The 11,636-nt window shown below is 40.3% G+C and overlaps 1 protein-coding gene across 1 annotated transcript; it reads left to right on the top strand.

The window, feature by feature from the left end:
* Window positions 1-10,200: 10,200 nt before the first annotated feature.
* Window positions 10,201-11,220, top strand: LOC129564023 (olfactory receptor 6N1-like). Its single transcript, XM_055437656.2, has one exon. The coding sequence runs from the start codon at window positions 10,201-10,203 to the stop codon at window positions 11,218-11,220; it is 1,020 nt and encodes a 339-aa protein (XP_055293631.2).
* Window positions 11,221-11,636: the final 416 nt, after the last annotated feature.

Below are 11,636 nucleotides of genomic sequence, written 5' to 3'. Positions count from 1 at the left end.
AAAAAGACTTCTTGAATTTGTCTTCGGTTCAGTCGCTCAGTCGTGTCTGACTCTGTGACCCCATGGAATGCAGCACACCAGGTCTTCCTGTCTACCACCGACTCCTGGAGTTTATTCAGACTCATGTCCATTGAGTCGGTGATGGCATCTAATCATCTCATCCTGTCGTCCGATTCTCCTCCCACCTTCAATCTTTCCCAGCATCAGGGTCTTTTCAAATGAGTCAGCTCTTCGCATCAGGTAACCAAAGTATTGGAGCTTCAGCTTCAGCATCAGTCCTTCCAATGAATATTCAAGATTGATTTCCTTTAGGATGAAATGGTTGGATCTCCTTGCAGTCCAAGGGACTCTCAAGAGTCTTCTCCAACATCACACTTCAAAAGCTTCAATTCTTTGACGCTCAGCTTTGTTTATTGTCCAACTCTTACATCCATACATGACTACTGGAAAAACCATAGCTTTGACTAGACGGACCTTTGTTGGCAAAGTATTGTCTCTGTTTCTTAATAAGCTGTCTAGGGTGGTCATAACTTTTCTTCCAAAGAGCAAGTGTCTTTTAATTTCATGGCTGAAGTCACCATCTGCAGTGATTTTGGAGCCTCAAAAAATAAAGTCTATCACTGTTTCCACTATTTCTCCATCTATTTGCCATGAAGTGATGGGACAGGAGGCCATGATCTTAGTTTTCTGAATGTTGAGTTTTAAGCCAACTTTTTCACTCTCCTCTTTCACTTTTATCAAGAGGCTCTTTAGTTCTTCACTTGCTGTCATAAGGGTGGTGTCATCTGCACATATGAGGTTATTGATATTTCTCCTGGCAATCTTGATTCCAGCTTGTGCTTCATCCAGCCCAGCATTTCTCATGATATACTCTTCATATAATAAGTCAAATAAGCAGGGTGACAATATATAGCCTTGATGTACTCCTTTTCCTATTTGGAACCAGTCTGCTGTTCCATGTCCAATTCTAACTGTTGTTTCTTGACCTGCATACAAATTTCTCAGGAGGCAGGTCAGGTGGTCTGGCATTCCCATCTCTTGAAGAATTTTCCACAGTTTGCTGTGATCCACACAGTCAAAGGCTTTGTATGGTAGTTTGAGCATTCTTTGGCATTGCTTTTCTTTGAGATTGGGATGAAAACTGACCTTTTCCAGTCCTGTGGCCACTGCTGAGTTTTCCAAATTTGCTGGCATATTGAGTGTAGCACTTTTACAGCATCATTTTTAGGATTTGAAATAGCTCAACTGGAATTTCATCACCTCCACTAGCTTTGTTCGTGGTAATGCTTCCTAAGGCCCACTTGATGTCACATTCCAGGATGTCTGGCTCTAGGTGAGTGATCACACCAGCATGATTATCCGGGTCATGAAGATCTTTTTTGTATAGTTCTTCTTTGTCTTACCAAAGGGTTTTTAGGGATGTAGTGGTAGATCCTTCCTTGATGCTATCTGAAACCCGGAAAATTTTGGGTCCTATGTTAACAGATTATGATAATTGGGGATAAAGGCCAGTTTAAATTGTAGGAATATGTCTATTTAAGAAAATTGACTACCTGAAAGTCTATACTTATAAAACAGAGATAGAGCAATTGGACAAGTAGTCATAATACAAAATACTCCTCAGTCTTCAAAAATTTGCTACAGGACTTCTTTTCTTAGAAAGGCCCCCTGATGAATTAGGAATTGGAGTAGTTTTACAAAAGTTAAAAGATATAATACTTTTAAGGAGCACACTTACTCTATAATTCAAGATATACCCTTAGTAGGACTATGCATGCAGCAAGCATTCGGTAATTATTTTCAGACTGAATAATAGAATGGAAATCTGAAACACAACTATTTCCCTCTTGAGTATATTCAGTAACTTGAATTAACAGCTTTAAAGGTTGTCAAGTATTTGAGGTGTTTGCTTTAATGAATAGACATAAATCATTTGCAATTAGCAATATTGATTTATACTATATGTGCTTGATTCTCTTAAAGAGTCTTAAGTATGACCCCTGCAACCTTGTTTACAATACTAATTTTCTCAGTAAATTTCTCCTTTATAACTAGTGCAATAGTGAGGCTATGTAGATTACTATTCAGACAATTCCAAATTCATAATGAGTTCAAGAAATTAACCACAAATCAAAGCCTGAAAAGAGTGACTGATATTTTGAAGGGTGTCTCCTAGTAGTCTTGAACCAAAAGGTGAGGGTAGAAGTTTGAAAACACTTTTTATTAGCTGTTGATTTATTACTGAACATACTCAAGAGGAAATAGTTGTATTTCTGGATCTTTAGCTTATTTATGCAGCAAACAATTTGTGCTAACTATGTGCAAAGATTTCCATCACAGATCTATATTCTAAGCAAGCACTCAAAAATAGATGTGCATTTTAACACAAATTAAAGAGAAAATATTTTGAAAGGAAGCTTAGAAATACTGAAATAGTGGTAGAGAGAAAGGAAAAGGGTTCAGAGATAATATGAAACTGGGATCAACCAAGGTGGAAGGTGCTAGAAAAAGAAAGAGGGACTGTAGCTTCAGATCAAGCTTTTCCATATCCCAGCGTTGCTGAGGGTTGGCCCCATTCATCACAATTGGGCAGTCTGGCTTTCAGAGTAGTAACTGGCTGCTCTGACCTGGCAAACTCCAGAATTTAGGATTTGTTAAGAAATTCATTGGCACGAGACATTCTACATGCTCTCTGTAGACTCAACCATTTTAACTTCCCCAGTGGAAGGAGAAAACACTACCCATGGGAAACAGGCTAAAGGGAAATTGATTTTCATAAGAACATATTGAGCAAACAGGTAGGACCTGACTCCCTAATGGGAAGAAGCAAAGGCAGGATATTAAGTTGGGCAGTTAGAACAGCAGCTAGACTGAGAATGCTCTTAATGGGGGATCCTTATTCTCTGTCAAGATGGAGCTGTCCAGATCATAGGGTCATAAGCCAGCCCTTCTGTAGAGGAAAAGGACAGTGAGAGGTAAGAAAAATCTCTTTGGACTTCTGTCAAGAGTGACCATATTAGAGTTTGCAGATTTTGGCAGGGATAGGAGAAGTGTTATACCAATAAACATTTATTAAGATCTTACTGGAGACTCATGTCTTATGGCAGATTATGTGAAGGAGATAAGAAGAGAATGAAATACTGTAAGATTGTACCTAGCTTTGAGACATTATTAATAGCAATTTTGTTAGGGAAACAACTGAAGAGTAATCACACCCACAGGCACACACTGTCAGATGAAAACGAGGCTGAGCGCTTACAGAGTGCTCAGCACCTCACCAACACTTCATATGGGTTTTCTCATCTAGCTCTAATGAAAACGCTATGAGGTGGTTTTATTATTATAATTATTCTCTATTTTACAGCTGAGAAAATTGAAGCGCCAAGAGGTTAAGTTACTTGCTCAGAGTCACACAGAGAGTACGTGGTGGAGCCAGAACTGAGACTCAAATCTGTCTGACACAAAAGACCAGGCTCTTAACTACTACAATATACTCCTTTCCTGTGACACGATAAATTTGGTACAGACCAAAACAACCATGTGACTGTGACTATTGCAGTGTCCTAACTGCTGTAAATCTGTCAAGATCAGCAGAGAAGAGGAGTCTAGGACCAGAAAGCTTAAAAAAAAAATGTGAGTGGTGACAGATAGTGTTCTTGAATGCTACAGGGTGGGGATAAGAGAGCAGTGAGTAAGAGGAGTGTAGGTTTCTCCATTGTTAGAGCCAAACACCAGGACGATGAGTGAAAGATGCAAAAAAATAAATGTCACCACTATTCAAACGCATAGCACCATGAGTATATGAACAGGTAAGTATTCGAATGATGGATCAATTGTTTCAGTTCTCCTGGATATAAGAATATGGAGCAGGCATAGAAAGTCTAGCAAATGCTGTTTTTTGACTCAGAAGACAAGATGAACACGAGAAGTCAGCTAGAAGAATATAACTGGTTAGAAAGTAAGCCCCTTATTCAAACTGGATATTTGGGATTGTGGAGAGCCAGTTTTTCAAGGATGGTTTTCAGGATTCCACCAATTTCAGATTTTTGCTATAAAGTAACAACCATAATTAGAGTCTATGTTGAGGTAAAGGGAAACTTAGGTGTTTATACAGATTATTTAGACACCCCCCCAATTTTTGTATGCAATATCTTGACAGTGGGGAATGAAACGATGAGGCTATTACTCTTTGCACAACTTACTAGGAAAATTGCTGCCATTCTGCATATTTAGGCTAGGTATCTCACATTATGACACATCACATATCTTTTGGCCCAAGATATTTCCTGACCCATTCACTGTTTATCATGTTGACAAATGGAACAGAACAGGAGAAAAAGTATTTGGCACCAAAGAATGTAGTCTCAGTAATGCCTATCTCCCAGTCTGTTTCTGGGTCTCAATAATGTTTGTTCCAGGCATCTCAACAATGCCTGTCTCCAGGTTTCAATAATGTCTATCTCTAGGTCTTAAGATGCAAAAACACAAATAATGAAATAAATCCCCTGGACACCAAGGGGTTACTTGTGTTAATGTACAGTTCCTCTAAAAAAATGAAAAGAAAGTGAAGTTGCTCAGTCATGTCTGACTCTTTGCGACCCCATGGACTGTAGCCTACTAGGCTCCTCCATCCATGGAATTCTCCAGGCAAGAGTACTGGAGTGGGTTGCCATTTCCTTCTCCAGGGAATCTTCCCAACCCAGGGATCAAACCCAGGTCTCCCACTGCAGGCAGATGCTTTACCTTCCAAGCCACCAGGGAAGCCTTAAAAAAGTGAGCTAGCTGTCTATAATGTTCCACCAGTTGTGTTCAAAGGAAAATAAACTTTTAATCAAATTTTCCTGCTTCATGGCACAGCCTTGAATTATTCAAGAAAGACACCATGTATATTAGGTGCAGACAAATACTGTTTGATTCCTCTTGTACTAGGTACCTAGAACAGTCAAATTCATAGAGTCAGAAAGTACTTTGGTAGATGCTAAGTTCCAGGGGGTAGATGTGGGGTGGGGAGGGGGAGTCAGTATTTAATGGGGACAGAGGTTTGGTTTAGGAAGGTGGAAAATTCAGGAGATGGATGATGTGGAGAGTTGCACAAAAATGTGAATATAATTAGTTCCTTGGAACTGTACAGTTAAATATGGTTAAAATAGTATGTTTGATATCGTTTGACTTTTACCACAATTTTAAAAAATTTTAAAAAGAAGTACACTACTTGTAGAGAGAGTTGACCAAAAAAGTCAACTTCATCTATTGATAAAAGAGACAGTATAGCACTACTTAAGGATTTCTTCTCTGCTCTCCTCTTTCAAAGAGGGTAATTTTCCTGTTCACCAGCCTAGTATCTCTCAGATATCACTTAAGGGATGACCTAAACAGTAAGGACTGGGCTACCAAGATGATCTTCTGTACCTACTAATTATCCCTGATACCATTGAACAACTGCTGCTGATACCAGCATAGTATAACTTTGGGAAGAATAAAGAACTAAGGGCACATTTGTGTGTCATGTGTTTGTTGCTTTAAAAAAAAATGCATAGAGTTGAGGGTCTGAAGAAAGGGAGAGCACTGAGTCTCTAATTGTTTTGGGATATATGACAAGATGATTTAATACATGTATACATTATGAAATGATCACCACAATCAAATGAACACATCCATCACCTCACTTAAGTCACCTACTTTTTTCTGGTGAGAGCACTTATCTACGCTTTTAGCAAATTCAAGTATACAGTGAAGTACGATTAACTATTGTCACTGTGCTGTACATTATTCATCTTATAACTGAAAGTTTGTACCCTATGAGCAACATTTTCCCATTTTCCCAACCCTACCTACCTAGCCCCTGATAACCATGATTCAAGTCTCTGGGTCTATGAGCTCATCTTTTTTAGATCCCACATATAAGTGAACTCACACAGCCTCTGTCTTTCTCCATCTAACTTATTTCACTTAGCATAATGCCCTCTAGGTTCATCTATATTGTTGCAAATGACAGGAATTTCCTTTTTAAGGCTGAATAATATTCTACTGTATGTGCATACCACGTTTTATTTGTTTATCCATCAGTGGACATTTAGGCTATTTGGTATCTTGGCTATAATGAATATTGCTGCAGTTAACATGGGGATGCAGATATCTCTTTGAGATATTGATTTCATCTCCTTTGGATACATACACTGCAGTGAATTTGCTGGATCAGATGGTATCTGACAGGTATAGTTAGATCATAGCTCTCCTTATCAAGCTGTATATTTCTCCCTTCTAGAATTAATCTTCAGCCATTCTTCAGATTCCTCCTCATCACCCCTTTTTCCAAGAGGATTGACTCTAGAAGACGTAATGAGTTCGGGTTCATTCTCTAGTCTCTCACTTCCTGGTTATGTTGCTACACTTCCAATTTCATTATTGTACTTCTGCAACTATTAGCATCTTGAAGATGGTGCAGGAGGTAAATTTGGATGATTTTATTTTACATTGGGCACCAAACAATTTTTCATGTAATGAATTTTTTTGGTAATTATAAGGACATAAGAAAATTAATACCAAGGCAAGTCATGATTAAGGGAACATCAAGGGAAAAGGGGAAAAGGCATATGTTTAATTAGATTTTCTGGGTAACTGAAGGGTAAGAACAAAGCTGTTTTTTATTGTATTTGCTTAAAAGAAATATTCCACTAAGCTATCTGAGTCCACTGTCCAGACTTAGTAAATCAAGTATAATGATATACTTGAATCAGTCTTTACTGATTGAGGATTTTTCAGAGCTTCCAGCCATTATTCTGAGCATTAATTTTGATTGATCAGAACTACAAATAAAATGAAGAAAGGAAGAGTAGAACTGAATGTATTCTGACCCCAGAATATCTCCTGAAAACTGTTTTCTTGACTAAGCTTGTTTCATTATCTCTCTCACGCACACAAAGGCAAAATGAGACATAACAGAATTTTTAAAAAATCTCAGATCATTGAAAGCTCTGGGTAGTTGGGTTGCCATTAATGAAGGCTTCTTAGAGACTCACATTGAAGAGAGTCTAACAGTCCCGCATGGAATATGTTTTCCTATGCACAAGATGCTCCTGGTATGCAGTTGTTAACCCTGTGTTTGAGCAATTTCTGCAGAGTGAGTAAAGGTTACACTGACATGTTCACTCTCTTCCTTGGTCCTTTCTGAAAACAAGGACATGAGTTTGTCAGACTTTTCCTTAAACATGTTGTGTGGCCACAGTGGGAGCCCTGTCTCTCAGGGCTGAAACTCTGTTACCAGATTCCTGACCCATAGCAGGACTAAAACTCATTGCAGCAATGAATCATAACCTACTAGATCTAACAAAAAGAAAGGAAGGAAGGAAGGATGGATGGATGGAAAGAAAACAAAAGAAAATCCCCCTCAAACTAAGCTACCTACTTGATCCTCAGGAAAAGAGAGGATCATCTATACAGTTGCTTAAGCCAGAAACTAGGATTCATCCTTAATTCCTTCCTGTCCTTCATGTCCTCTTCTAATGCAGTTTGTCTGCAACCTGCGTCATTTCACTACTTTTTTTTTAATTGGAGGATAATTGCCTTACAATATTGTGTTGGCCTCTTCCATACATCAGCATGAATCAGTCACAAGTATACATAGTCCCCTTCCTTCCTGAGCCTCCCTCCCGTCTCCCACCCCATCCCACCCATCTAGGTTGTCACAGAACACTGGGTTGAGCTCCCTGTGTTTAGTAAAGCATAATATGCATACATAAAAGTATATATATATATATACACATACATACATTTATATATTCTATTACATAAAAAATCTTAAAATTGATTCACCTTACTTCATCCCAACTTGATGTCCATCTGTTACCTGTATTACTATATTAGCTTCCTCACCAGTTTTCTCCCTTTCCCTTTTGGTCCCTTACAGTCATTCTCCACATAGAAGCCTGAGGGATCTTTTCAAAATGTAAATCAGATATGCATTCTACAAACTCAGCTCCTATCACTCTTTCCCTCACCTGTAGCCCTCCACTTACAGTTCTTGTTTTTGCTGTTTGCTTGTTAGTTCTAATGCTTCTAGTAGTCAAGTGCTTATCTCACTCAGGACTTGTACACACACTCTCTGTCTGCCTGTAATACATCCCCTCAGATTGGTCTCCTAGATGGCTAGTCCATATTTATCAGATCTCAGCTGAAATATGACTTCCAAAATGAAGCCACCTCTCCCTAAATTGTTTTTTATATTAAGACCCAGTTTTTCTCCCTCATAGAATTGATCACAATAGTAGTTTTACTGTTATTTTTAAAATCACCTCAACTAGTAGGATGTAAGTTCTGAAAACAGTGAGACCATTACTTTTCTGTTCATAATTTTATGTCCAGTGCCTACCTAGCCCAATATATGACACACAGTAGGTGTCTAAAAATATGTGGTGACTGAATGACTGACTGAACGAATGAATAGTATTCTGAGCTGAAACCTCTCTTTTGCCACATTAATGTCTTCACTGCAAGAAAGAGAGGATGGGCAAGGATTTAGGGAAGCTGGTATGCCTTTGAATTTGGAGGCATTTAAAGACTATACCTGTAAATCAAAAGGGAAAAATCAAGCTTATTCATTATTAACTAATGAGATTTAGGATTGAATGATAAAAATCTAATGATGCTAATTTCAGTTCTGAATGCTGGCTGCCAGTCTCTGAAGACAGGGTAAAATGGTAAGTAATAGGACACTGCAGCTTAATCCCCCAATTAGGAAGCAGTCATCACCGCCAGGGACAACTCCACTTGCTGATTGATTTTCTTCACGCACTGTAATGATATTCAGTAGCACCTTAGTCTCCCTGAATGTCCTGGAGATCCCTGTTAGAGGTGGACCTTCCTTTACACAGGCCCAGTGTATTAATAATTTATATTAGCACAAAGGATAAATTATGGAGGAATTCTTTCATGTCACAGAAGCATTCTTAATGAGTTCTTTGAATAGGAAGTTCCCCAAGTTTTTGGAGAAGGAAATGGCAACCCACTCCAGTATTCTTGCGGAGAATCCCAGCGATGGGGGAGCCTGGTGGGCTGCTGTCTATGTGGTCGCACAGAGTCGGACACGACTGAAGCGACTTAGCAGCAGCAGCAGCAAGTGGATTTAAAATAAGATTTCATTTATAAAAGTATGACTTAATTGTAACCTTTTAGGGACATGTTGTCATCACCCCAAGCAAAGCAGCAAAGATGGCTTTGCTCTATTTCCTGGTCACAGACTGAGCCTTCAGCCTACAACACCAGTTGAACCAAGCCCCCATCTCTGGCCTTGCATTTACCTCTAAGTTAGGCCACAGCACAGATTGATTGTTAATTCTATTGCACAGCTCAAGCACTAAGACCAGACAGCCATTTCACAGATTTGGGTCTTTGAGCGTGGTGGGGGAGGTATGCTTGTGGGGATGGGGGAGCTGCCTTCATGACTCACTGCTAACCCATCCCTGCTACTGGAAAAAAATAACTCTAAATGCACATCCTACTGCTTGTGAGTCAGGAATGTCATTTTCATTTATGAAGGATGGAACATTATTTTTCTCTAACATTTCAAGTGAATAACTTTACATACATTTTCCCCTCAATTTCCATAGGAATTTGATGCCATGGAAGCAATCAGCTACATGTCCCCAGGGCCTGGCAGAAACTCTTATTTCTCTTACAGGTACTTTAAGATCAATAGTTCTGAATTCCCCTCCTCCCTCCAATTATATTCCTGGTGAAACCCACCCTGATTTAGGGGTCTGGGGGGAGATGGGGTTATGTGAATTCCAGTGTTATTTTATAATTTTAGAGTCGCATTTCCATTGAGTCTTAAAAGCTGAGTTTCAGGAGTTGAGAGAAGCTTTCTTGCCATGTCCCCATTAAGGCATGTTTGCCTCCTACTGTGAGACTCCCAAAGGTAGATTCATCACCGGTTATGTCAAGGAAAAGAGTGGAAAAGAGCAAAAGAGACATCCTCTCTGTTAACTCTCCAGGGCATAGTTTCTGATTTCTCTGTGGCTATTAGGTAAATACACCTAGTAGAACAAAACAGAAAATTTATTCCAGACAAGAAAAAAAAGGTCTTTTGAGTTTTATAATGTATGACATTTCTGTTGGTGCTACCCACCTCCAGTAACATGGCTCTTTTTCCAACTGGCTATATGTCTCTCCTTTCCTCAGGTCTAATGCATGAATCTCACAGATATGGGTAATCTGACCGCAATCAAAGAATTCCTCCTGCTGGGATTCGGGAGTCTCCATGGGTTACAGTTTTTTCTTTTTGGGATGTTTCTGGGAATGTATGTAGTGACTTTGCTGGGGAACCTTCTTATCCTTATTGTCATTTCCCTTGATCGTAACCTCCAAACTCCCATGTACTTCTTTCTGTCTAATTTCTCCTTCCTTGAGATCTGGTACACTACCTCTATTGCCCCTAAGATGCTGCAGACTCTTCTCTTAGGTCCCAAGGTGATTTCTTTTGTGGGCTGTGTGGTCCAGTTTTACTTCTTCGGTTCCATGGCAGTAGTTGAGTGCTTTCTTCTGGCTGCCATGTCTTATGACCGCTACCTTGCCATCTGCAGCCCCCTCCAGTACCCATCACTCATGAACCTCCACACGTGTGTCCTGCTTGCAGGCGGGTCTTGGCTGGGTGGCTTCCTAACCCCTGTGGTCACTGTTGCCATGACTTTTCAGCTGCCATTCTGTGCAGCCTATAAGATCGACCACTTCTTCTGTGACCTGGCCCCTGTGCTGAAGCTGGCCTGCTCTGATACCAAGACCGTGGAGAAAACCACCTTCCTCCTGGCCTCCTTTGTCACCATGGTGCCCTTCTTACTCACCGTAGCCTCCTATATCCACATTGTGGCTGCTGTCCTCAGGATTCCATCAGCGGCAGGAAAGCAAAGAGCCTTCTCCACCTGCTCCTCCCACCTCACCGTGGTCACTCTGTACTATGGAACACTGGGAACAGTGTATGCCATCCCCACAGCAACCCAGGCTGCTGTCCTGAACAAGATCTTCTCCTTGTTCTACACTGTGGTCACTCCCATGGTCAACCCCATTGTGTACAGCCTGAGAAACAAGGATGTTCAAAAGGCAGTGAGAAGGCTTATGAGTCAGTGGGCATCTCCTAAGGGGAGCTCAGGGCCCCCACTACCCCCAAGGAGTATTTTTTTTTCTCAGAAGAGCCTGGACTTCTTTGAAGGACGCCAAGCACTAGGCTGAGTACTTGGGGGCTCAGCCCACTGTTGCTCCCTCCTTCAAGGGAAAGAGCCAACAGAGTAGGAACCCTCCCTGAATCCTTACAGACCTAATGTCCTTGGGGATTCCAGGTTAATCCTTGCATGGTAAAATAAGTTTGCCAGACAAGTGACTCTCTCGGGCTCTTCTATCATGCCTCTTAGGGGAAAATTCAAAACACCCAGATTTGCTTGCTACAAAAGTCTCTCTGTTTTTGTCTTTGTCTCTCTTGTTGTGTGTGTGTTACAGAAATATCTGTTGGTGTTAAGGTTTTTGGTTTCATTATGTCCATGTGCCCAACGTGCCATGTGTATGCACACACACACGCACACACCTCTACATACACACACAGTCACCATACCCTTTTCCTACAAACTTAGGTGCCTTCCACTGTGCCTCTC

The sequence above is a fragment of the Moschus berezovskii genome, chromosome X (genome assembly GCF_049115385.1).
Source record: "Moschus berezovskii isolate FMDL1 chromosome X, NW_MosBer_1.0, whole genome shotgun sequence".
In the NCBI taxonomy this organism is placed as follows: domain Eukaryota; kingdom Metazoa; phylum Chordata; class Mammalia; order Artiodactyla; family Moschidae; genus Moschus; species Moschus berezovskii.
The sequence above is the reverse complement of the archived record's forward strand: the minus strand, read 5'-3'. Positions and strand labels throughout refer to the sequence as shown.

Coding starts and splice junctions, on each gene's coding strand:
- LOC129564023 (XM_055437656.2), top strand. CDS start 10,201: ATGGGTAATCTGACCGCAATCAAAGAATTCCTCCTGCTGGGATTCGGG.